Here is a 25,803-nt window from a genome sequence, read left to right as displayed (position 1 = left end):
GGGGGCGGCGCGGACGGACCCGGCCCGAGGTACCCCCGCACTTTGTTTTTTTTTTTAGGGAGGGGGTGGTGGGACAGATCCCCCCTGGAGCATCCCCGGGACACCCCCGCCACCCTGACCGCCCCCCGCACCCGGCAGCCTCTCCCCGGGATGGGGCCAGCAGGTCCGTCCCCGCCCCGCCTGCTCGGACGGGAACGTTTGTTTCTCGTCCCCTTGGAGGCAGGAGGAGAGCGGCGGCGAGGGCTGAGGCTTGTCCGGTTGCCGTTGGATACCCAACCTGCCCGGGTGCAACCGATCGGCACCGGGCGGCAGGGAGGGCTGGGGAGACGCAGCACCTTGGGATCCTTGTCCCATTGCCGGACACCTGGGGAACCTTCTCCCCCTCGCACGCCCCTTGGGATCCTTCTCCCCCTTGCACATCCCCTGGGATCCTTCTCCCCCTTGCACATCCCCTGGGATCCCACTGCTGTTCCACACACGCCGTTTCACCTGCATTCAGCTGCTTGTGACCGTCGTGGCATCCCAGGCCTTGGCGGGGAGGTGCTGGGATGGTCTGTATCCACAGGAGGCTGGAGCAGTTTCATGCTGAGTTGTAACTTTTGCAGAGAAAACTCAGGGGAGTTTGCTACTTGCTTGAGAAGTGCTTATTTTCAGCGCTCTCCAGGATCAGTTAATTATCGCTGGAAAAAAAAATTATTGCTAAGATGTTATAATTAGGCAGCCTACCGGGACTGTGCTGCTCAGAAGGCAGCAGAAAGCAAACGCTCTTTGTGAAATGTTTCTTGCGTGTGTGTGTGAATAGGGCTGCCTGGGCAGAGGGCTGGCATTTGTACTTGCACGTTACTGGAGAGCTGATGCACGTTGGCGGCTCAAAAGACCCTGCAAAATAATGAAAAAAAAAATGGAAGAAAAGAAAACTTGCTAAAAGGACTCCTGTTGTCCTTGCAGAATTGGGTCCCAAATCATTAGAATCTGTTTGTGGAGCTGTAGCTGCCTTTAAAAAAAAAAAAACTGTGCAGGACTGGAACTGCCTTTATATTGCCTGAATGGTCCATGGGCCGTGGGGTCTGGGGCACTACTGCAGTGCCTGCTGCTAATAATAACATGGGTAAGGAGTTTACCCACTCTCATCCGACTAAAGACAGCACCGAGGCTGGCATCAACATTATCAGCCTCTGATCCAGCCCTAGATTAGACGGATAAAGCTCACGTAAGAAAAGGCCGGGCTCTGAAGCAGAGACTTGACTCAGAACAGAGGGGTTTGGGCTCTGCCCTGGCAGCTGCGGCCGTAGGGACGGGATCTGCAGAGGGGCAGGGTTTGGAGCCGAGGAGCGCACGTCAAAGCCGCCGTGTCCAGGGTGTTCTCATTTCCTTTGCTCTCTGAGTTATAATTTGTTCCACATTGCAGTGCCGGGGCGGCCTCTCCCTCCACTTGCAGCATCCAGGCTGCACTCGGTGCCATTAGACCAACGCTGTAACTTGAGTGGTTTCCATCCAAAAAAAAAAAAAAAGAAAAGAAAAAGGGAAATTTTTCAAATAGAGATCTGGGAAAATTGCTTTTCTGGTTGCCATCCTGGGCTGGTTATAGCTGAAATCTCACCGCCCATCCGTGCAGAGCTGCGTCTGCGCCAGGACAAGCCCCAGGGAAATTCCAGAAGATTAAAAACTGGTTTAATAGTGTTGCTGCTCTTCCCAAAAGGGAGTAAGATGACCTGGTAGCTACAGGTTGATTGGCTTGATAGCATCCCCCCAGGGAGAAGAGGGAGAAACCTGGCTCAGGCTTTAATTGATTAAAGGCTTCAGCACTAGGAATAAATTCCTGCCGTCCGACGTGGCTATATGGAAAATAACTCCTGGCAAGTAGAAATGATTTCAGTCTCCGACACGAGAGGTGACTCGCTGGCTCTAAGACATTTCTGCGAAGCATTTGAGTTATGTGAGGTGATATTCTCGTAAAAATCCGCGCTCTCCAGTATTAAAAAAGTCAGTCCAGTCCTGTATTTAGGGCTGACATTATACGGTGTCAAGCAAGCTGGTATTAAATAAACCTGATCCATTTCAGAGGCAGTTATCAGAGGAGATGATCGCTGCTGGGCACTGCTAGCTGGGAGCGTGCCCTCGGTGTTACAGTGCTTTTATCGCGAATCTGGAAGGAGATAGAAATGATTTCTGGAAAAACCTGAGTCTGACCCAGAGCAGCAGTGTTAAGAGTTTGTACAAATCCGGATGGTAAACTGGGTAAGCGAGAGGCATCCTAACCAGAGCGAAGTGGAAAATGGAAACCTTTTTGCACCCAAAAATAATAACTGGAGTTGTACGTGTTTTCCCGTCCCTAATCTGGGTGATAAATTGAGCACGCACCGTTTTCGGCAGGAGATGCTCGCAGATGCTGGGAGAGGCAGCGCGGGGGCTCGCCGGCTCCCTCCTCCAGCAGGAGCTGCCCGGGGGGTGGCTGTGTGTCCGTCCCGATTTCTGTGCTAGAGAACTGAACATTTTCAGGGTGACAGGAAATTTTGCCCTGGAAAAAAAAAATAGCAGTTATTTGCATTTTTGGTCAGGGAGCTAGCAGAACCGACTTTGGGCTTATGACAGCCAAAGCCCGTCTCTCCATCTCAGCAGAGGAGATGTGGGGACCGAGGGGAAGGGACCGAGGGGCTGCAGAAAATGTCTTACAGCAAGAGATGAGATGGCCATCTAGTTAGTCTGCTCATAAATCAAATCAAAGAGGAAGGAGGGGGGCTTGATTAAAGCATCTAAATACTCTTGCAGAGGAGCAAATACATGGTAGCCAAAAGCTCATTAATTGAGCAGAGAAAAGCATGACAAGAATCAGTGCCTGACAGCTGAAGGCAGACACACTGGAAATAAGGCATAAATATTTAACCGGCGGGAGCGATTAATCATCAGAAGAGCTGGCGAGCAGCAGAGGTGGGTTCAGCATCTCTCTGCCTTCCACATCACGACCCGTCACCTTGTGGAAAGTTTCTCCCTTAGCCCCAGCGCTGGGCCAGCAAGAGGGGCTGGATTGAACCTGCACCGAGGCCCTGATGAGGTGATTTAACTAGATGGCACATTTGTCTTTAATCATGGCAGAGCCATGGAAAAGAGTATTTCTTGTGCCCTGCCGGCTCCTTCTGAGAAACACCCGTGAAATTACCACAGGCACTTTGCAGGTGCTGCTTTTCTCTTTCTTTTTCGGTTACCAGGGGTTGTGCTCTCACAGATCTGTGGTGGGAAGGCGAGGGGACAGTGCTTGGTGGTTGTCCTCGATGTCCAGCAAAGTAGACTGAAATTCAGGAAAAACAAATCTTGGTGAGCATCCCAGTGCTGTGGCCGCTGAGGGAAGGAGCTGGTCCAGGACTCATTATCCACTCATGGGCGAGAGGGTCCCCAGCCTGGCATCCCCAGGGACATGTGTGCTTGGGAGAAGGAGATAAGGGTCATGGGGTTGTTGCAGGTCCCATCTCCCACCGTTCACCTTTCCTTTCCAAGCATTTCTTTTCCTATAGCTGTTCTCTCCGTGTCTCTTTGCGATGGGGTGGATGCTGTTGGTGGACATCAGTGTGGCTGGGTTTGCTCTGTCTCCCCTTCCAAGGCTGCCGTGTTCCTGCTGCGATGGAGCCTGAGCTTGGGGCCGGGCTGGTCTTCCCCATCTACGGGCTGTGGCTGAATGAACACGTTCAAACACGCCATCACCGGCCACGTGTCCCCTGTGGGTGATGTGTCCCCTCCATCCCAGGGGTCAGCAGTCCTCACCTGCAGCAAGCGCTTGGACTATTTGATTTGAGGCAGGGGGAATATAGTGAGATGCTGAGCTACAGGGGATCCGTACGTGGCTCGGCAGCCTGCATGCAAACGCGATGCACATCGGGAGCGGAGTCACAGTGTCTCTGAGCCCTCCAAAGCCACCGTGCCGTGAGCAGCCAATGTCTGTGAGCAGCCCAGGACCACTCCTCCTCTTCCTCTTGCAGAGGCAAGACAGACACCTGCCTGGGACGATGCACAACGGGGAGGAAGGCCCCTTTTGAAGAAGGGGATGAATGGAAGGAGAAGAGGCACGTGAGAAGGATGGTGAGGTAAGGGGAGGCTTTTCCTGTACGCTGGGTGGGGGCAGTGGGAAGGAGCTTCTCACCCGCGGTGGGAGCACGAACCTCAGGGCCTGCAGGAAAGTCCCCAGTGGTTGCAGAGTTGGTTGTGGTGATGGAAGAACATGTGGTGTCCATGTGAATAGCAAAAGCATTTGTCATAGCTCTGCAGAGTAAATACAGACCGTGCTGGCGGGGGTGAATCGCTGGTTTTGGTGTGGCCAGGCGTGGTGTGTGAAGAGGTGGAGGGTCCCCGGTACAGATCCCTCTGGGAGGCAGTCACGGGCTTTTGGCTAATTCCTGTAGAGTTGCTAGCAGAGAAGATGTCACTGAATGCTGACGAAAAGGACTCTGGAAAGTCTGGGTCATGTCTCCATGGCTGCAGGTGTGTGTCCTCCAATGGCACAGCCAGGGAACCGGAGTGCCTGTGGCAAGGAGGGGGCTCACCCAGGCTGGGGAGGTCCAGGGAAGATGTGCCCAAACAGTTGACGCCCTTGTTGGCTTGTCCCTGGATAGCTGGGTCCAGCTGGAGCGTATCCGCTCTCTCAGAGAGACCAGACGGCATCATCCCTGCTTGAGTATATGGATGTGGGCTCTTCCCATCACCTTGTTATCATCTTATTGCTTCCATTCGAGTCCTCGAGGGGATTAAGACTGTGTGTTATGCTGTCTTTGGGATAACGCTGTGATTTCTCAGGTGGCCCGGGCTGGTGTGCGGTGAAATCGCACCAGTGTGGCTCCAGGTGTTGAACAACAAGGTGACCAGGCTGGAAGCTTCTCTCAATCCAGGCTTTGTATTTTTCCCCTCCTGCGAAACCCCTTTGCCCCTGCAGTCTGTAGAAGCTGCATTTGATGGAAAGAGCAGGAAAACAGCAGAGCTATAAATAACGTATTCAAAACCAGGCAGGGACCTGCGAGAAGCAAGGATGGTGTCTCCATCTGTGATGTGGGCTTGGAGGAATGATTTTACCAGCAGCAGATGTTAAAAGGTTTCCCTTTTTGCTGGAGGTAGTTCAGGGTGGAGGAGATTAAATCCAGGAACTGAAAACAGTGATTTGATGACAAAGTTTTGTCTTTTGCATCCTTGATGGCAAGGTCTCCTGGAGACACTGGGGTGGTTTTTCTTCTGGCCAACGTTAATGAGGGCTGGCGGGGCTGTGCTCACAGCCTGGGGAAGCTGTTCTTGAACCCGCCTGTCTGCCAGTGCCCTGACCTGCTCCCCAGGTCGGGTCTGCTCCTGGGAGATGTTACACAGCAGACACCAAGGGATGTCCCCAGCAGCAGCTCCGGGCTCAGCTGGAGGAGGAGCAGCAGCATGGGGGGGAGCTGTAGCTTTAACCCCATCCCTGCCTCAGTTTCCCCAGTTGCCAGGTGGGAGCAGGAACAGCCTTCCCCAAACCCAGCGAGCTGTGGTGAAGCTGCTGGGGCCAATGTGTGGCTTGGCTGGCAAAGGTACAAAACAGAAGGTGCTAAGCCCTGCTTTTCCAGGCTGATGGCTAAGCCCAGCTTCAGTGAGCCAGGCAGCAGCAATGTGCCAGGGCCGGGGCGGCTGCCCTCCCTGCCCTGCAGCACCCAGACAGCCGCCGTGTCCTCGCTTTTGGAGCCAGTGAGTTGGCGAGAAGGACAAACCCCAGCATTTTCACAGTCCTGGTGGGACTGGGGGGAAAAGGGGAGACTTGGGGTGCAGCAGGATCACACAGCTCCCAGGCACATCCTGCAGCCTCAGCGCTGGCTGGTGCCTTGGTTTCCCCATCTGCAGCATTCAGTGGGACGGGGAGACGTACACCCTGCAGAGATCCTCTGTACACAGCAGGAAGCTTTTTCTGGGTTAGAAGGTGACCTCTTCCATTAGCAGCAGGGACGCTTTTTCTTCCCGAATTAGGTGGTGGTTTGGAGGCTTTCCAGGGCCGACATCATTCTGCCTGATAGCGCTGGGTTTGCTGCGAGGCCGGTGGCGAGATCCTGCCCGAGCGAGATGGGGCTGCTGATGCAAAAGCTGCTGGCACCCCGCGCTCCCCTGGCCACGCGCAGCGGGATCGTGCCGAGCGCTGCACCAAAGCGCTCCGAGAGCTGCGGGTGGGACGTTCTGGGGGTCCCCTGTGTACGCACCGAGTCCCTGCCCACGCCTGTTCCCTGCACGCTATGAACCTGGAGGTGAGGGAAATCCTCATCCTGTCCGAATTAGAAACGCTCCGATCCCCTTCGCAGACCTTCCCCGCCAGCGGTTCAGGGTGCAGCTGGTGCCGTTACCAGCACAGTGCCAGCGCCGGCTGTTTGTGCATCCAGGATGTGATTTCAAAGCCAGCCCCAGATGTCGGCAGTGACATTGGGCAAGACCCGCTGTCGTGGTTTCCAGCCCGCTCCTGGGGACTGAGGCGCGCCGGGAGCTGTCGCCCGGCCGTGGCCAGGTCTCCTCCGGTCGCTGCCTGCCCCGAGCAGCCCTGCCCTGGCTAACGACAAGGGCAGCGTTGTCAGCGATGCCACCGTGTGCTTTAGCATCCTTTGCAAACTAGCAACAGCCAAGAGATTTGCTGGAGTCAGGACGTTTTTAGAAGGGCTAATTAAAGACCATTTTCACCCTGTGCCTCTCAGTGAGCAAAAGCGTTTAGCAGTGACCTCAGAGTAGTTGAATTTGCACTTGAGCTTTCTGTTTCACCGCTAAAAAAATGGGATTGCTCCATAAACTCATTAGTGAAAGTAACTCCTGCTGCCTTGGCTCCTGACCAGGATGGGCCCCACCAAGTCCCGCTGAGCTCTGCTGCGTTTTGCTCAGGCAAGAGGGACCTCTTAACACACATGATGGAGAAATTTGGGATCACTCCAGGCTCTGTTTTCAGGAGCAAATCCATCCTGGGGTAGCCATGCTGATGCCAAGGAGCCCGGCTGGGCTTGGCCACTGGTGTTTTGGGTTGCACAAGGGAAATGGCCCTCCTTTGCTGCTGTCCCTTTGCACCTTGGAGGTGACAGTGGCTCCTCTGTGGCCACCAGCTGGTTCCTTCTTGCTCTTCCCTGCTGCACATCTGGCCTCCAAACTGCTGATCTTTCCCTTTTTCCTCTTCCCTGCCCAGCTGCGCCCCATGACCACCTCACGCACGATGTTTTATGGGTCCTCCTCCACCATGGCTCCACCATCCAAGAACCGGCTGAAGCGCCAGAGCCGGATTTTCTCACAAGTCTTGTACCGGACACTGAGCTACAAGGACCGGAGCTCCACTTCTGCTTCCCCGGCAGCCGGTGAAGATGACCCGGCTGAGCTCTCCACCCAGCTCTCAGCTCCTGGTGTCCTGAAGATCTTCGGGGGCAACATCTGCGCAGGCACCAACTACAAGAGCGTGCTGGCGACGGGCAGCTCGGGCGCACGGGAGCTGGTGAAGGAAGCCCTGGAGCGCTACGGGCTGAGCCAGCTCAGCGCCGGGCAGTACGCCCTGTGCGATGTCATCGGGAGGTTCGAGGGCCCCGAGAAGCAGTGGCAGACGGAGGGGCTGAGGGTCCTGGGTGACCACGAGAAGCCGCTGCTCATCCAGGACCTCTGGAAGCCCAGGGAGGGCTTCTCACGGCGGCTGGAGCTGCGCAAGAGAGTGGAGGTGGAGGAGCTGGCGGCCAAGGACGTGGACACCACCACTGCAGGTCAGAGCTGGGTGTAGGGCAGGGAGAGGGTCCGGGGAGCTGCGACCCCCCCCAAGCTGCCTGCAGGAGATGCACCCCACAGCAGCAGGTTTTGCACGTGCTTTGGGCACGGGGGGGTGGTGCAAGTGGGAGGGGAGCCACGTTTGAGCTGCAGGGCTCCTGGGTAGAGCTGGTGCTCAGTGCTCTCCTGCATGAGTTTGGTACCTGCAACCTCAAATATTTACCCCAGCCAGTCTAGGGGCTCATCCCAAATCCCCACTTGTGGCTGGGCAGCAGCAGGCAGGACCATCAGTGTTGCCCACTCTTCCCATCACCGTGAACCAGCACCATGGCCTCAGCGCAGCTTCGTGCACTCCCCTGCACGCCCATCTCCCCATGGGCATCCCCCAGGCCAGACGCCCCAGGCAAATCTGCAGGAACAATTAAGTAAAATGAAAAGCTAATGAAGATAGAGCAAGGCAGGGCAGGAAAGCCACCCCGGAGATGCCTGATCAAGCCCAGGGCTGGCAGGAGGAGATAAGCGCATCTTTAGGAACCAGCAGGTTAATAAGTGACCCCAACGCAGAGTAATGAAGTTTTCCTCCTCCCACCCTCAGATAAAAGCCCCAGGAGGATAAGGGCAGAAAGGTTTAAAATCATATTTTTAATTGCGTGATGCCCTTGGCGGGTCTGACCTGCTGACAGCGGGGTCTGGATCAGGCTCCGAGGCGTAGGCAGGGGGTTTTGCTGGGATGGGCACCGAGCGGTTCCTCACACCTGGAGGAAAGGGTTGTGATTGTCAGAAATAACAATGATGCAGGATTACTCGAGAGCCAAGGTTCCCCCACCTGCAGTGGGACAAATGGCCTGTCCTGTCCCACGCCAGCGGGGACGGGGCTCCTTTCCCACCCGCTTTAACGAGGGCTGGAAGGAGCCCAGGGACACAGCATGAAGGAAACCAGCTGTGGGCATTTTGGGGGGGGAGCAGATGCTGCTGGGGTCCCACCAGCTGCAATTCACGATTTTGCCTGGATGCCCCAAAATCTGAGCATGGAGTTTGCAGCTTTGGGGGTTGCTTGTGTTGTGGGCAGGTCCCCATCAGCGCGGGGAGCCAAGGACGGGCTCACCTCCTGCCTTGAATTGGGAAGGATGGAGCAGCTGTGGAAAACGGCCCCCAGCCCTTGTATTAACGCTGTGCAGGGTGGTCCATTGGCCCCAGATGGTGAGACAGGGCTCGCTCCGTCCCTCGCTGTGTCCAGTCCTGGTGTCTGCTCAGGGAGGGGATGCTCCAGGATCGGTCCCAGCTCGATGCAAATGGAGACAATGGGGCTCAGGCCAGGGAGGGAGTTGCAGAGATGGATGATCTGCTCTTCTCTTCCACCATTTCTCCAGCAGGGATCAGAGAGCTGTTAAGCACTTTGGTGACTAAAAACAGCATCTTTTGAAGAGAGGAAAGGGCAAGAGCCAAGCGCGACGGTTATAGCACACGGCAGGGAGAGCCACGTGGCAGCTCCCTGCCTGAGCCCAAGGTCACATCAGCTCTCGGCCTCAAATACTCCCCCTCAGATGCAGGACACAGCATTCCCACCCGTGACCTGGATCCTGGGTGGGCTGGCAGGCGTGGGGAGGGTAAGGCTCCCACCCAGGCTGGGGGAGCAGCAGGCTCCGGGCTGCCCAGCACGGGAGCAGGCAGCACCGAGCTGGCCTGGGCTCAGCACCCTTCAGTGATTTCTGATGGAGAAGCAGCTCCTGACGGGATCACGTGCCCTGGATCTGGAAATAAGCCCGTTATGCTTTCAGTGTAGATATAACTTCATTTGTTTCAGCACTTCTGGGTGGGGTGGTGGAAATTCTCCTTTTTTTAACCTTCGGGCATTTTCCATGGCTGACCAAGCTCTTCCGAGACACAAAACCTACACCCACGTTTGTTTAGGCTGTCTGCTCTGCAGACTGCACAGCCCTTCTTTGCCTTACCTGTTAAAATTTCACTCCTGCAGCCCTTTCTTTTGGTGGCACGAGGGGCTCTGTCACCAGTCTTACCCCGTGGCACTGCCTGAAGGGATGCTGTGGGGCTGGGACCACACTTTCCCACCCCATCCGCAAGCTGCTGGGGATGGATGGGAGTGATGCAGCATGTCTGGGGGAGGCATCTGCTTCCCCCCAATCCAGCACCCCCAAAAGACATAAAACTCTTGGTGTGATGGGGACTGACTGCAAGTGCCCTCCACTGGGGTCACCCTTGTCACCAGCCTCAAGCTGGCAGAGGTCCCCTTGCTGAGCACCAGCTGCCTGCCCAGGGTCACTGGTGTGGAAAATGCAGCATCTGGGCAAAAATAAAGGGACTTGAGGCTTGCAGCTCCCTAGAAAAAAAAACATAGGGATGGTACAAAGCAGGATACCCAGGGAAATACCTGCAGGGCCCTTCCCCACGCAGGGCATCGCTGGAGCAGCAGGGCTGGGACTGCTGGTGTTACACAGGCTGGTGCATCGCTGCCTGGCGAAAAGCTCCACACCCATCTGTGACCTGTTAGCAAATGGCTTAGGAATTTTATCTGCTCTGTTACCCATTATCCTAATTAGTTTATCAGCTGCTTGCCACTGGAGAGGAAGGCGCTTGCTCCTCACGCCACTAATTAGCAGCACAGGTGGAGCATCTCTGTAGTAAACGAGGCTGATGCCCTCCTTCGCTGCTGCCCCCTGCCCTGCTCCTTTTGGGGAGCAACGAGGCAGCTGTTAGGGACCATCTGGGGAAAACACCCACAAACTGGAGGGCACTGGGGGGGAGATGCAGCACTTGGCATCTTTATGGCATTCATCTCCCAAACCAGCCCCGCTTTGCACCGTGTCCAAAGTTTGCCGAGGTTTTCCTGGGAGGCAGAATTGTGTGCACACCTTGAGAGACTGAGTTCTATTAAACTGTTCTATTAAAAGATGCTCTGGCCGGTACCTTTGAGGATCTGGCTTTGATACACCTTAGCGCGACTGCATCCAGGGAGGACTCCCTGCAGGGTCTGCGCAGCAGTTACATTAGGAAGGACTCGCCTGACATTAGCCCCTCACGGGTAAATTCAAAGCATTTCTTCTTTCCCGGGGCCTGCGGAGTTATTTATCCGCTGATTTATTTCTCAACCAGGAGAAGGGAACCTCTTTCCTAGGCTGAAAAAGAGGCAGAGCCAAGATCCCAGGCACCACAGCCGGCAGGTTCCCCCGGGACGGAGAATGGGTTCAGAGGAAGCAGCTCAGTGGGGGCTGGCGGGGGGGTACGTGGTGCCCCTGCCCAGGGTGCCCAGCTCTCCCTAAGGGCTGGGGTGCCATCCTGCCCCGTTCCCATCCCCATCGCCATGTGGCTTCAGCAGCTGCCAGCTCTGCCCCGGGCACGCTACGTCCGGGATGTTCACGCAGCGTTTTGGGTGGGATAACATGCACATGCTTGGGAGGAGAAAACAGCACCAGAGGACTGGAAAAAAAGAACCAGTTTTATGGAGGGACTTTGTTATGCTCAGGAAAAGAGCTGTGTTTATCTTTCCAGCGCAGCTCCGGGGTTAGCGGGGAGCCCGTGATGGCGACTCTATCGGCAGTAAAAAAGCAGCTTTTTCCTACGCAAAATAAATACAGAAGCTTCCTCTCCCCTAGATAAGGGACCGGTGATGGCGTTCTCTCCGGGTGGTGGGACCCCAGTCCCGGCAGCCCCCGCTCTCTCCCGGTGCAATGAGCTCCAGCAATAGCAGCTCCCCAGGATCCAGCCCCTCTCCTCCTCCACTCCCGCAGGCCGGGCTGGGACCTGCATCGCCCCAGCCGCCTTTCATCCCTTTGGCCCGTTTCCATGCCATGGGTTGGGGACGGGGCTCCTGGGGGGAGCCAAGGCCTCCTGCAAACACATTTGGGGTGGCCATCCCCAGTGGCACGCCTTGGGCTGTGCTCCCGCCTGGGCAGGCTTGTTGCACCCCCCCAGATTTCACATCTGCGGGATGCAGGCGTCCCATGCTGTGCCGCTGGCCGTGATGGGGACGCGAGCGGGGCCGATTGCCTTTTAAAGAAGGATGCGGGGCACTGGACCGCTTGGGGTGGCTTGGCCATGCCTTGCCCTAATCCCAAGGCATGTAAACAGCAGGGGCTATTTTCTCCTTCTCCCCCCGCCCTCCCCATCCCCATCTCTTTCATTTTCCCAGCAAAGGAGTGCTCGATTTAAAACAAACAAACAAATGTATTTCAGAACCGGCAGCCCATTCCTCACCAAATAAGGCAGATGACATTTATTTTTTTTTTTGGGTCTGAGCTTGTGAGTGTCCCTTTAAGCAGCCCTGGGCACTAGGCTCTCTGCTCTGCCGTCCCCAAATCCCGCCGGCTGTCCCCAAATCTCGCCAGCTGAAACCTGCTTGCTGGTCGGCCGAGCCGTGGACGGGGCTCTGACTCCGTGCTGCACTGATGCCACTGCAGTGCTGCTCCCACAAGCAAATCCTTTAGGGTTTTTTTTTTCCCCCCTCTCTCTTCGTCCTCCCTGAAAGCCAGTGACCTGCTCCCAGGAGGCTGCCCACCTAAGGTACGAGCATCGCCCATCGGACCCACAACCTCTTATTTCTCCTGCAGACTCGAGCCACGCTTGCAGCACAGAGGGGCCTGTGGGGGACCCCCGGGGCTGGGGATACCACGCGAGGGGCTGCTTTTGCAGCTTGGCCAGGCCTGTTCCTTCGCTCCAGCTCCCATTTGTCTTGCGGGCAGCTCTGCCTAAATTGATGCTTGGGGAGAAGTTAATTAGAGCTTGCTCCTGCGGCAGGCGGGCTCCACTGCAGCGCAGCTCCCATGCCTGGCTGATGCTTGCGGGGGGACGGGGGGACTCCCCGCAGCTCCCACTTGCTGCTGGCCACTGAATGCTGAAGGCCCGAAAGCAGCATCCAGGCTCTTTTTTTTTTTGTTCCAAGATTGAGCTAAATTTCTTTTTAGCACAGATTTCCTCCCCCCCCCAGCCCTGGCAGCGCGGCCGGGCTGCAGGGGGGTTGCTGCGGACGCTGAGCCCAGCCCAGCTGCCCCCCGGTCGGTGGGGTTTGGGGGCTGGGGAGGGTTGGGGCACCACGATGGCACTGGAGCACAAAACTCCTCGCGTTGGTGTCCTGGCGTCACCCTTCGGGGAGGGCAGGGGACCAGGGGACATCAGCCCAGGGAGGCTGCGTGGTCCGGGGGGGGGCTTTCAGCTGCCCCATCCCCGCTCCGGTGCTGCAGCATCCCCCAGGCGGGGGGTGCCGCGGCTGCGGGGTCCCGGGGAGCCGGCGGGGGCTGACCGCTGCTCTCCCCCCGCTCCATCCCCGCAGGCATCAACGCCCAAGCGCGGAAGCTGCAGCGGCACCGGGCGCGGGGGGCTCGGCGGGCGCCGGCGGGGGCTGAGCGGCGCGGCCCCCCCCCCGGCCCTGCGGCGCAGCCTCAGCGAGACCAGCCTGGGCAGCGCGGCTCGGCGGGCCGGGAACGGGAACGGGGCCGGGAACGGGGAGCGGCTCCAGCGGCACCGCTGCCCCCCGCCCGGGAGCCCGGCGGCGGCGCGGAGCGGCGGCAGCAGCATGCGGTACTCCCTGTACCAGTCCCCGCACCTCCTGCTCCTGCAGGGCTACAGCCAGCAGCATGTAAGCACCGCGCCGCCCCCCCGCTCACCCCCGGCACCCCCCGGCACCCCCCCGCTTTCCTCCCACTCCCCCAAAACCCGGGGGAGGGGGGGCTGCTTGCATGGCCGGAGCTGCTGGGGTTGGGGGGGGGTGGCGCGGAAGAGCATCCTTTAGAAAACGGGACTTCGCAGCCTTGTCCCCAAGCCCTGTCCCCAAGCAGAGGGGCCGCAGAGCTCGGACCCCCGACCCCCGGGCAAACCCCCGACCCCCCGGAGCAGCATCCCTGCCCTGGCACAAGGGAGCCCCGGGTCTGCGGGCGATGGCTGAGCTGCCCCGGCCCTGTCTGGCTGCTTCATTAGCACGAAACATAATGAGAGGTACCAAAGAGACAGTGCGTGTGGGAGCCCCTGCTCCCCAGTGCTGGAGGCACTTGGAGAACTGGAAAGGACTGGGATGGCTCTTGTAGTTAATGGCTACTTTGTCCCCGTTGAGTATCTGGCTGTTCCCAAGCTTTCTGGCAGGGTGACACTGGCACTGCAGCCCTCACCCGTCTGCAGCCATCCCGTTAGTACAGCTGGGGAAACTGAGGCACGGGGTGGTTCCGTGAGCCGCCTCTGGGTGTGCGGGCAGGCTGGGGGAGAAGGCAGGACAAGGGGCGGCTGCTCTGACCAGTGTCCCACTGTCCTCACCCCGGCAGGTGAATGGAGGCATCACTGCAGTCTGGGGGGAAAAGGTGGGAAGGAAAAGCAACTGTGGGAAAGGAGGGGTCAGAGGTGGAGGGAGGGCTCCTTCTGCCCAGAGCAGCCCCATTTACTGCATGCCCAAAGTTATTGTGCCCATTTATTCATGTGCCCAAAGCAGGGATCACTGCTGTCCTGCTCGGCAGCGAGGAAAATAGAGAAACGTGGCTCTGCCGTAGGCGGGTGGGTGGCTGGGGGACAGCAGGAGGCTGCAGCACCCACTGGACTGCAGGGAGGAGGGTGCCTTCTCCTCCCTCTCCCCGGTTCATACCGTGTCTCCCTGCTTGGCAGGACAGCTTGGTTTACCTGCTGAACCGCGAGCAGCACACGGTGGGCCAGAGGACGCAGGCGAGCAAGCCCAGCATCAGCCTGTCGGCCCCCGACATCCTGCCCCTGCACTGCACCATCAGGAAGCTCCGACCTTCCCGGCATCGCTGGGAGGAGAAGCTGGTGCTGGAGCCCATCGCCGGTGCCGGCATCTCCGTCAACTTCGCCGAGGTGGCCCGGACGGTCGTGCTGCGGCACGGGGACCTCCTCTCCCTTGGTCTCTACTACCTGCTCCTCTACAAGGACCCCATGAAGGCGCAGCCGCTGCCGATGCAGACCCTGTTGAGGCTGCGAGCCCTGCACCCGGCTGTCCCCGAGGGTCCCCCCGTCTGCAGGGCGTGCGGCAGCCTGCTCAAGGAGCGGGATCCTGCCACCAAAAAGCGGGGCCCCTCGCCCGCCAGTGGCCCCGGGGCACCCCGCAGAAAGCTGCTGCTGGAGTTCGAGCCGGCTGCTGAGGACGTGCTCCTGCGGCGCATCATGACCCTGATCGAGCCCGGGGGGGACGACCACAAGCTGACACCCGCCTTCCTGCTCTGCCTCTGCATCCAGCACTCGGCCACCAGCTTCGAGCCGGGTGACTTCGGGCAGCTGCTGCTCAAAGCGGCCAAAATGATCCAGAGAACAGTGTGGGTCAGTCGGTGGTGGGATGGGGGTGGTGGTGGGGTAGGGGTGTTGCTGGACCCCCCCTGGGTGCTTCCCCAGCCCCCAGCAGCAGCGGGTGCTGGTCGGGTGATGCTCGTGCCACCCTGTCCCACTGGTTTTCATTTTGCTTTCCCCTTCTCTCCCTGCCCAGGAGCGGACGCGGGAGCTGGCTGAGAAGCAGTCCCAGCAGTAAGTGCGACCTGCTGCCCCTCCTTGTTTTGCCCTGAAAGGGGGAGAATTCAACTCGGTTCTTCCTCCATGGGGGAGGAGTCCATGGCTGGCTAAAGCCACCCTCCCAGCCTGCTGACACGGATGCAAGCTGAGTTTTCCTGCTCAATCCCACACATTCGGCTCTCTGGTCATTTCACCACAGCGCTTGCAAGGCCCCTACTTAGGAATGTGTGGGGCTGGAAAAGCAGGTGACCTCGGGGGGGGGAATAGGACCTGCAGCAGCTCTGAGGTCTTCTCCAATCCAAGACCTGGCCAAGGCTTTGCATATGTGCCTTCAGCATCCCTGAGGGATGTAGCGGGGATGGCCCTGCCGTGGGGTCTGACCCTGTTTATGCTGAAGACCCCCCTGCAGAGCAGGGATGGGGCTGGCGTTGCATGTATGCATCCAGGGATGGTGGCACATGGTGTCCCAGGGTGGGGAGCACCACTCTGGGGCCGTCACAGCGGTGCGGGGGGCTGGCTCCCGGCGCGGTGCGGGGCTGGCTTCCCAGCTGTTTCCAAAATCCAGGCTCCAAAGCAGCATCTGGAGAAACTGTTGGTGCTTGCTGTGAGCTCTCCTTTAGGGCAAGCTCTGTGGATGCTTCCCAGGCCTTTCCTATAGCAGGAAAAAGCAGTTCAGCAGTTGAGAAGCTTCCCAGATGCTTTTTATTTATTTTGTTTTATTTTTGAACAGCCCAGTGCGGGCGGGCTGGGCTTAACCATCCAGAGCTGGCAGGAGCAGCACATACTTCTCTGGGAGAGCTGCTCTTCAGCCACGAGTACTTACTGCAGTTCAGCTGTATTAGGGGGTGTCTGCCCCCCCAAAAGTGGCACCCCACAAAGGCCAGGTGGCCCTTGGCCAGCCCAGTCCCCGCAGGGTCCCCTTTGCCATCCCACAGAGGAGGAACCACCAGATTTTTTGCTTGTAAATGGTCTTTCTAAAGGGGTGCTGGGCTTGGGGGTGAGGGGATGCAAAAGCTGTCCTGGCATTGCCCCAGGCTGGCTGTTTGCTCCCCAAAAGCTTGAGTGGGGATGCCAAGGAGCAGGAGCTGTAACACCTGCTGTGTTTCCCCAGCCAGGACCCCGCCACCCTGTCCTGCTTCACCATCACGGACCTTCTCCCGGACCTGCAGCACATCCTCTTCTGGATGGCCAACGCCATCGAGGTCCTCTACTTCATCCAGCAGAAATCACCCACCTACATCCAGAGCATGGAGGAGGAGCTGGATGTCAGAGGTAGGGCTGGACACGGTGCCCTGGGACATCTCCGCGGTGCAGGCTGGGGTGATCTGTGCAGGAGGAGCAGCCTCACGTTATGCCGTGGAGCTGCTCGGCTTTGGGGCCAGGTTGTGTTGCGTTCGCAGCCAAGCCCCCCCCCTTTGCAGCACGGCAGCTTCCAGGGAGCCTCGGGGGTGGCTTTCTGCCCCGGGGATGCTGCAGGAGCACCTGGGTTTGCAGGCAGCCCTGCAGGACGGCTTGCTGGTGAGCCTGTGTTAATGCCAGCCAAAAAAAAAAAGATAGAAAAAAAAGGAAAAAGGGATTAAATCAGCTTCAGAAACCTCCTGGTCTATGCAGCTAGTTAAAATGCTTGCAGAGCAGACGGGCTGTTGGCAGGAGGGGTGCAGCCCTGGGCTGCCCGCGGGGCAGAGGCCGCTGCGGGACGTGGCAGGCGGGTGCTCCCTGCAGTGAGAGGAGCCTCTTTGCCCCTGTCAGGGGATGCCATGGTGGTGGTGCCAGCACAGGAGCCCCGATAACCCCCACCCAGGGATTTGGGGAGCAGGGGATGTGGCCCGCCCTGCTGCTGCGGGTTTGCTCCCCCATCCTCCTCTCCCCTCTCCAGGCTCCAAGGAGTCTCTGTTCTCCTCAACCATCACAGCCAGCGAGGAGGCGATGACGGTGCTGGAGGAGGTGATCATGTACACCTTCCAGCAGTGCGTCTACTACGTCTCCAAGGTACGTGCTCCCCGGGAGGGCGGCAGCGTCCCGCAGGGCCAGCGCGAGCATCTCGGGCTGCGCAGGAGGGGTGTTTTTTTTTTTTTTAAGCTCTTACTTTGGCAGTCACGTCACGCCGAGGTGTTTTCCTTTGGGCTGAAGTGCCCCGAGTTTTGGTCACAGCCCAGATGAAGTATTGAATGACTGTGGCGTGTTTCCCTGCCCGCAGCGCAGCGGCTCAGGGGAGGCGTTTGGGGAGAGCTGCTTGGCTCTGGCTAGCGCGGCATAATGGTGTGATTGAGGGTGTGATGGAAAGGGGCCCCCGGACCGTCACCGTTGGCCCTCGAGAGCCGGGCGGCATCGGGAGCGGGGAACAGAGCGGGCAGTGTGAGGCAGGAGAAAGGCTGCTGTGTGCGGGACAGCCCTGCCCGGCCGCCGGCGTCTGCGGAGCAGCACCCTCTGCCCCGGCACCCCCAGCCCCAGCACCCCCCGCCCCGGCACCCCCCGCCCCAGCAGAGGAGGGTGCTAGGTGCTGCTCTCCCATCTAAGCAATAGGGAGAGGTCATCCCCCTCGGTCCCGGTTTTTCGTTCACTCTCGTGCCCGGCTGCGGCCGCTGCCCTGGTTCAGACCAGTTTGCAGATTCCTTTAGCTGAGCTGTCCCCCGCTGTCACCTCCAACTGTTAAAAGTGAAAGATACGTTAAAGATACGTTCATTTTTTATTTTTTTTTTTAAACACTTGCACACCGCTGGAGCGCATCGAGGCAGGGGATACCAGGCTCAGCCCCGGCTGGAGCAGCGCCAGCGGGGTTTGCTCAGGGGGTCGGAAGGGTTTGGCTCATGCAAAAAAAAAGCGTAAAGAGAACCCAAACCAGTGTGCTGTGAACTGGCCGCTGTCTCTGCAGTGTCTGTACGTGTCGCTCCCTGCCCTGCTGGAGTGCAACCCCTTCCAGAGCGAGTGCCGGGAGGGCTGGCGGGCGTCCCCGCCGCTGCCCGAGGAGCTCCGCAGGGTCGTGCTCATCTACCAGGCGGCCCTGGACCTGCTGCGCCGCTACGAAGTGCACCCGGAGATCACCTCCCAGATGTTCGCCTACCTCTTCTTCTTCTCCAACACGCTGCTCTTCAACCAGCTCCTGGACAAGGGTCAGTCCTCCTTGAACACCCAGCCCAGACTGGGTCACCCGTAGGGGATCGGCCCTTTGGGAGACCCTCCAGTCCGTCCCAGTTCCACCTCGGGGGGTACAGGGGGGAGGCGGCTTCCAGCAGCTTGAGGGGGCTGGAGATGGGCAGGTCTCAGCACTGTTATGGGGAGGCCAAGCAGAGACCCAGCTGCTGTCTCCAGGGTCCCCATTCCCAGGAGGCGTTTAGCCCCACAAGAGCCCCATCCTCACCCCCCGCAAGACCGGTGCCCTTTTGAGCCTGAGCAGAGGAGACTGGGAGCAGTTTGGAGGGGCAGCTCATTAATAAACTACTGCAGCCTGCCTTGTAACTGAGGTGCTCATTAGCCCTCGTTAACATTAGCCCCATTGCCTCCTGTTAGTGCCAGGCAAGGTCCAGCCACCACCAGGAGTTACAGCTATAGGGTGCTGGGGACATTAACCTGCACTTATTTTGCTGTCCTGGGGCAGCTCTACCCCTGGGGCAGGGGCTGGGGGGGCCTGGGGGCTGTTCCCCGACGTGTGCTGATGAATGCTCGGCCTCCACAGGCTCCTCTCTCGGCTGCTTCCACTGGTCGCAGGGGGTGAAGCTGCGGGCCAGCGTGCGCCTGCTCCTGGACTGGCTGCGCGGCGCCGGCTTCGAGCAGCTCGCCCAGCAGTTCTTCGCCAAACTCGCCAGCGTGGCCAACCTGCTGGCCATGCCCGGCTCCCAGCTGGTCCAGGTGAGGGGTGCCTGGCCGGGGGCTTGCGGCGTCGTGTTGGGCATGGGCAGGACAGACCTCGCTCAGCGTGTGGGGAGTCCCTGCAGGGACGTGTCCCTTCTTCTGCAACCTGTCACCAGCTGCCCCTTCCCGGGGTGGTGGGTCCGTGTGCGGGCGGTACCGAGGAGGGGATGCTCAGGCTCCCTCCATCATGCCTGGCCTCTCCCTCCCACCTCCCCCGCGAGCCCCTGCTCCTCGCAGAACATGGCTCCTCACCTCTGCCCTTCGCCCCGCGCTGTCTCCTCGCCCAGATGACCTGGCCGTCCCTGCGAGCCGAGTTCCCGGCGCTGAGCCCCGCGCAGCTCCACCGGGTGCTGAGCCAGTGCCAGGTGGTGATGGATGTGGGCTGCATCGCAGCGTGGCAGCCCAGCGAGGAGGAGAGCCCGGCCGCCTGCCAGCCCGGTGAGCCCCTGCCTTCGCGCTCAGCGCTGCTCCGGTCACCCCCAGGCTCCCTCCGAGGTTTCTATGTACAAACCAAACAGGCAATTCCCTTCCCTGCCCTGGGGCTCCTGTAGTCACTGCAGCGATCAGGAATAACCACGGCCCCGCGATTCGGATATTGCAAAGGATGCAAAGTGCACTCAGGAGGGCTGGGGGCTCATTCTGTGGTCCCAAGTGAGGGATGCTGCTGCCTCGCAGCTCACCACGTCCCCAATCCCGGCTGGGTGACCGCACGTGGCCGAGAGCCGGGAGGCAGGAGCGGGATGCAGCCCGGGCCAGCGCTAGCCTCCCTCCCTCTGCCTTTCAGAGGAGATGCTGGAGTCCTTCGACAACCACCCGCCCATCATCCTGCCCAGCGGGGGCTTCAAAGTGGACCTGGAGGTGGAGACGTTGGATGACAACATCTACCGGCACCTCCTTTACATCCGCCACTTCCTCTGGAGCCTGCAGAGCAAGAGCACCCACAGCAGCAGGGGGCCAGGCTCAGCATCCCCGGAGGTACTCACAGAGGGGCTGTTCCTCTCCTGGGTGGGCAGGAGGGTCTTGGGTCCTTCTGGAGACCCCTCCGAGCCCAGCGCCAAGGGCTCGCTGCCCTGGCCTGCAGCCCGGTGCTGCGGCTGTGCCCTCGCTGGAGCTGCAGGAGGGATTAGTGTCGCTAATCCCCCAGGCTGGGGGGTGCGGGAAGGTGAGCTGGAAGGACAGGCTGGTCCCAGCAATCTCGTTAGTGGGGAGGAGGGAGGAAGCGGGGACGTCCGCAGGCAGTGCTCCCCTTCTCCCCGCATGCTCCCCCGTCCTCCCTGTCCCCACGTAGCCAGGCAGGCTGGCACAGAAGCACTAATTAGCTAATGCCTATAAAGCCCAAGGAGGGCGAGACGTGCTGCGGGTGCAAAGCTTGGCTGCCGTTCGTCTCCAGCTCCCTGGGGAGGACGTCCCTCCAGCAGGTCCCCTTCTCCTCTCCCACCCTGGCCCCATCGACTGCAGCACCCACAGGCACTGCTCCCTCCCTCCTCCTGTCACCCTGGGGCCACCTCACCCAGCTCTGGGGCCACAGGAGGAGCCGTGCTCCCCCCATGTCCCCCTCCAACAAGATCCCCCATCAGGGACATGACCAGGAGTCCCCTCCTGGCTGGCTGTGAGCATTCCCAGCACAGCCCTGGCCATGACACTGGGTGGGGGAGCCGTGCTGGGAAGCCAGGACAAGCCCTGGCGGCGTCTGAATCTCCAAGGCTTTGGCTGGAGCCGGCAGCTGTCCCGCCTGCAAAGCAGACAGGGTGCTGGGGCGCAGGTAGGGTGTGAAAAGCACAGTCAGGGGGGTCCCACAGAGCATTTTTCTTCTTCTTAAGAAAGAGGCATGCATGACGCCAGATGTCCTGGAGGTGAGCGAGAGCCTGGCTGCTGCCCTGGGGAGCACTTTCACCCAGGAGGACTATGGCTCCCTGGGAGGCTGCGCCGAGCCGGAGGGGACCCCCCCGCTCTGCCTGGCCACCAACGGCTGCCCCTGCGAGCACCCCGCCGGCGAGACGCAGCTCCAGGAGAAGCTCCAGCAGCTGCAGCTGGGCGGGGGTCCAGCACCCAGGGCTGGCACAGCACCCACAGACCCCTCCTGCCTGCTGACACCACCCACCACCCCCCTGAACTTCGACTCCGGGAGCCCAGAGTCCCCACAAGGCACCAGCAAGGGGCTGCAGGAGCCCCGGAGGAACGGGATGAACGGCACCAAAGGCAGCACCCCCGAAGGTACGGAAAGCTTTGGGGGTGCAGGGTTGGGGCACAAGGGTGTTTGCTGCCATTCTCCAGCGCAGCCTTCCCGGGTTCCTGCGGGGACTTGTCAGTGCTTGGAGAAGGCAGGTGAGAGGGAATGAAGCATCTCATCCAGCTCCTGCCCTGGCAGAGAACCAGCCCCGGGGCTACCCGAGGTTGGCTTCGGTGGGATTTTGGGGTGCAGCTTCCTGTGGGGGGTTGTAAGGCTGGGTTTGGGTGATGCCAGAGCGGTAAGCCAGTCTCTCCACTGCCAGGATGCTCACCGACCCCCTACGACTACCCCACGCCGGAGTCCTCCAGCCGCAGCTCTGCCACTGATGACTTCTGCTATGTCTTCGTGGTGGAGCTGGAGAGAGGACCCATAGGGCTGGGGATGGGGCTGATCGACGGCTTGGTGAGTTCACACCGACTGCGGGACAGGGCTGATGCCCCTCCAAATAGCTGGAGTGGGACATGTGGGACATGTTTTATACCCCAAGAAAAGCCAACAAAGAAACTAGTGGCCTTGCATGGGAGCTGGGCTGCTTTTACTGGGGAAAAAGAGGCAGAGTGATCTCTTGGGAGGAGCAGATCTCTGCTCCTGGGTTGCTGTGCTGTGAAGTCCATCACAGCTGTCCCACAGCTGGAGGCAGCAAACAGGCTCAGTGCTGTTGTGGAAGGAAAAATGACTCAGGCAAGGCCTCTCCCCCACCCCTCGGTGGGTGGCAGGGGAAGCGGAGGGAGCAGGGAGGCTCGCAGGGTGCCAGAGCAGCTCCGCCTGCAATCTGGCTTAGTGGATCATCTCACTAAGTGGCCTTTCACATTAGTCAGTAGGAAACAGGGCATCACCGCGCCCTTGGGACAGCTGTGAGCAAAGAGCTCCAAGACTGCCACAGGTTAACGATGCTTTACTCTTAATTAAATTCAAGAAGAAATGATTGCCCCCACCCCTCCTTTCTGTGTATAAATTGATATATAAAAGTGAAGGTTTGCCTTTCCTTCCTGGTGCTGTCAGCAACACTGTCCCCAGCACCCAGCCACCACGTTCCCCAGTGCCTCCAGGGTCCTGCCTGGCATCGGGCACCCCCTCAGCTGTGAGCTGCGGGGGAGAGTCCCCTGCCTGGGGAGCTCAGCCCTTTGGGACCGCAAACCTTCTGTGTCCCCTCCGCCCTGACTGGTCACTCACCGCCTTTCCCTGATGACAGCACACTCCTCTCTGCTCCCCGGGGATCTACATCCGCACGCTGATCGAGGACAGCCCCGCGGCCGCCGACGGCAGGCTCTCCATCGGGGACCGCATCCTGGCTGTCAACGGCACCAGTCTCATCGGGGCAGACTACCAAAGGTGAGTCGCACCTCGCCGGGGGCCTGGTCCGGTATCAGCACTGGGGGAGTTACTGCCCCCGTCCAGATTTTCAGCTGTTTTGCAGCAAAGAGCTGCACAGGGTCTGCGAGTGCCTGGTGCTACGGTCCTGGCCGACAACGCAGAGGGCAAGCTGCAGAGAGAGGAGCGACCTGCCCAGGACGCTGGAAAGGGGGAAGGCAGCTGAGTGGAGGGGTTTGGAAGAGGCATCAGGGAGCAAAAGCTGGAGAGCGTATCCAGGAAACAAAGGAGAGCTTCAGAGGTGGATCGCAGCCGTGCAGAGCTGCTCCAGCCCATCCCACCCCAGGCTTCCTCTCAAAGGCAGCGGGATGGGGCAGCTCACACCCTGCCTGTCCGAAGCACAGCCCAGGTGCCCACGGGGCAGAGCAGCTCGGGGCTGGTTTGCCCTTGTCCTGGCAGCACTTGCGTGGAGGCCAGGCTCTCCGTAAGGCTACAGGCAGAAGAGAGACAGACCCTGCTTGTAACACTGAGCAGGCGCAGAGCAGAGGGTGCAGGTGGTTTGCAAGTGTGGGGGGTGTTTTGCAAATTCCCGTGACCTGGCAGGCTCCTGGGGGAGCCAGAACTCACCTCTCTCCCTGTCGCCGCTCTCTGCAGCGCGGTGGACCTCATCCGCTCCGGAGGGAAGAAGCTGCGGTTTCTGGTTGCCAAGTCGGACGTGGAAATAGCCAAAAAAATCAGTTCCAGCCTCTCTTCCTCCTAGTCCTTGTGGTACGAGGGTCCTTCTGCAGCAGCTTGTGGGTGCAGCTCGGGGTAAGGCTGCCCTCGGGGAGCCTGGAGTGCAAGAGGGAGGACCAGGACTCCACAACGGCCCTCGATTTGCTTTTTGACGCCTTGCCCCTGCGCCACAGTGGATGAAAGGACGTGCAAGGGTGGTGCACGCTTCTCCTGCTGCCCTGGCTGGGAGCATCATTCCTGAGCCATTGCCCAGCCTCACCTTATACCCTGTGCCGTCCTTCTCAGGAGCTTTCCTGTTTCTTGGTCCCCTCTGGCAGGGGGCAGGAAGGGGATGCTCCCCCCATGGGGACTGTAGGCAGGCTCCTGCGCTCCTCTAGGCTGGCAGCCCGGCGTGATCTTTCATGCTGGCAGGCAGAAGGCTTGAAACACCTTTGGGACTTAAAGATTGGCATGTGGGGCAGGCCTGGGCTTTGCTGTGGCAGTGGCCACCTGAGGTGCTGGCACGTCAGGCTGGAAAAGGGTTCCCCAGCCCTGAGGGTGGTGAAGGCAGCACAAGCACCCAGGAGCACGATTCCAAGCAGGATGCATTGCTAGGAGTTAAATTCCCCGGTGCCATACCCTAAGTGAGGTGCCTTTTCTGCTGCTGGGCTACAATCACGCTGCCCCCAGCCCTGCTTCGGGATGGGAAGCAGCTACAGCAAAGGGCTGACATGACCAGCAGCTCCCTGCGAGTCCTGAGGGGAGCCCCTTGAAGAAAAGGACTCTCCCACCCTTGCTCATGCAGCAGATTTATTGCCCGGCTCTGGCACCACAGCCCTGGCAGAAGACCCGCAGGGCTGCCCCAGCGACACGGGGCATTCACAACAGAGAATTTCCCCACGCAGGAGCTGTTGCCCTCTCCCAGGGGCTACAGCCGGGTTAGAGCTTCTGTGCCTGCCCCTGCTCCCTGCGAGCTGGGAGTGGCGGGTTTGTGCCACCTGGGACCTGAGCGAGCCGTGCAGTGTGCGGTGTGGCTGACACTAGCCCAGGCAGACAAACGACATCTTGGCACCATGTCCTGGTCCTCTCCCTCCAGCTTTGCATGGTCATTTTAAGGCTGCCCTGTTTCCTGCTCAGAATCACAGAACCAATCAGGTTGGAAGAGACCTCTGGGATCATCGAGTCCAACTATTGCCCTGGCAGATGCTCAGCTCAGAGCATCTCAGAAGAGTGTGCTTCTGACATGCTGATGGGTGATGACGGGCAGCAAGGGCTCCTTTTGGAAGGTCACACTTCAGTGTCCCCCAAACAGCTCTGCTATCTGCTGCCAACAGCCAGGGTGTCAGCAGAGCTGAGATGGCAGCTGGCTGGCCCCCTGCACACCCAGCCTCCTGCCACGTCCTCTCTGTGCTTTTAGCAACGTTAATGGGATAAATCTGACCTGATTTCCACTTATAGACAGATACCGAGACCTACTTTAGCCAAACCCTATTGACACAGCCTGCTACAAAGCCCTACATCACGCCCTGCTCTCAAACCAGCATGGTCTGGGCTCTGGCAGCACCTCAGATATTCACAGGGCATCTCAAAACAACAGTGCTCTGAGGACTGTGATGCTAAGAAAGGGATGCTTGACAGGGTTGGCCTTAATTAAACCTCAGCTACTTCACTGCTGTAGTTTTGGTTTCTATGCTTAGTCTTGCACTTCGCAGGAGAGAGATGTCAAAATAATCCACACAGGGGAAACACTCCACTACTGATTTCAACGCAGCCTGGCCTGCCTTTCCTAGGGCAAGATGGACAAAGCACCTTCACTGAGACACTAGTGCCTTGCTTCTCTGCTAGGCCACGCTCACGCCAACTGGCCTGGGGTGCTGCCTCACCAGGGACTGGGAACGATGCATCCCTCCTGCCACCGGCTCAGCTGTACCAGGCAGGCGAGCAAAGGCTTCGGGCCCCACAGGGCTCCTGGTGATTCACTTGACTTTGAGTGAAGTCGCTATGTTGGCCCGTCATCCTCCACGGAGCTCAGCAGGTTTGTAGGGCAGGAAATGGGCTGCCTAGAGCCCCTGGGCAAACTGCATGCACTCCTTATTCCCCTCTGCCTGCGAGCCAGGGCTCGGGGGAGGCTTGGTTTGCACTAGGCAGTATTGGGGCTGCAGCCTGGCAATTTCCAGCGGTATCAACGCAACCCTCTGCTCCCCGCTGAGCCTGACTCTCCAGACACCCCGGAGGTGGGAACCAGCCCCAGAGCTGTCTGTTGCTCACGGCGCAGTCAGGTATTGAAACAGACTGTAAATAAACCCTGCTATTTACTAGTGTGCATGAGGGCTTGCTCCTCCTGGGAGGAGCAGTGGGATGTATTTACTTCCCCTGTTAATACTGTACAGCTCGAATGTGTATAAACCTCTCATGCAGGTACAGAGAACACAGCATGGTGCCTGTTTGACACGGGGCTGATGTATGTTAAGAAATGCTCTTGGTGTCAACAATAAACTGGATCAATAAACCTCTCTAAGCTCCCATCTGGTAGC

General features: G+C 59.2%; 1 protein-coding gene across 1 annotated transcript; it reads left to right on the top strand.

Moving 5' to 3' along the window:
• Positions 1-25,787, top strand: RADIL (Rap associating with DIL domain). The gene is given in 17 exon segments (XM_068422070.1): positions 1-29; positions 3,972-4,076; positions 7,154-7,712; positions 12,998-13,080; positions 13,082-13,303; positions 14,314-14,979; positions 15,143-15,180; positions 16,277-16,437; positions 17,042-17,154; positions 18,038-18,275; positions 18,839-19,011; positions 19,302-19,452; positions 19,799-19,989; positions 20,835-21,228; positions 21,507-21,646; positions 22,437-22,576; positions 23,210-25,787. Coding segments are annotated over 16 exon segments (3,411 nt in total). The 5' UTR covers positions 1-29; positions 3,972-4,040; the 3' UTR covers positions 23,316-25,787.
• Positions 25,788-25,803: the final 16 nt, after the last annotated feature.

This window comes from Nyctibius grandis, chromosome Z, assembly GCF_013368605.1.
Source record: "Nyctibius grandis isolate bNycGra1 chromosome Z, bNycGra1.pri, whole genome shotgun sequence".
NCBI lineage: Eukaryota > Metazoa > Chordata > Aves > Nyctibiiformes > Nyctibiidae > Nyctibius > Nyctibius grandis.
The sequence above is the reverse complement of the archived record's forward strand: the minus strand, read 5'-3'. Positions and strand labels throughout refer to the sequence as shown.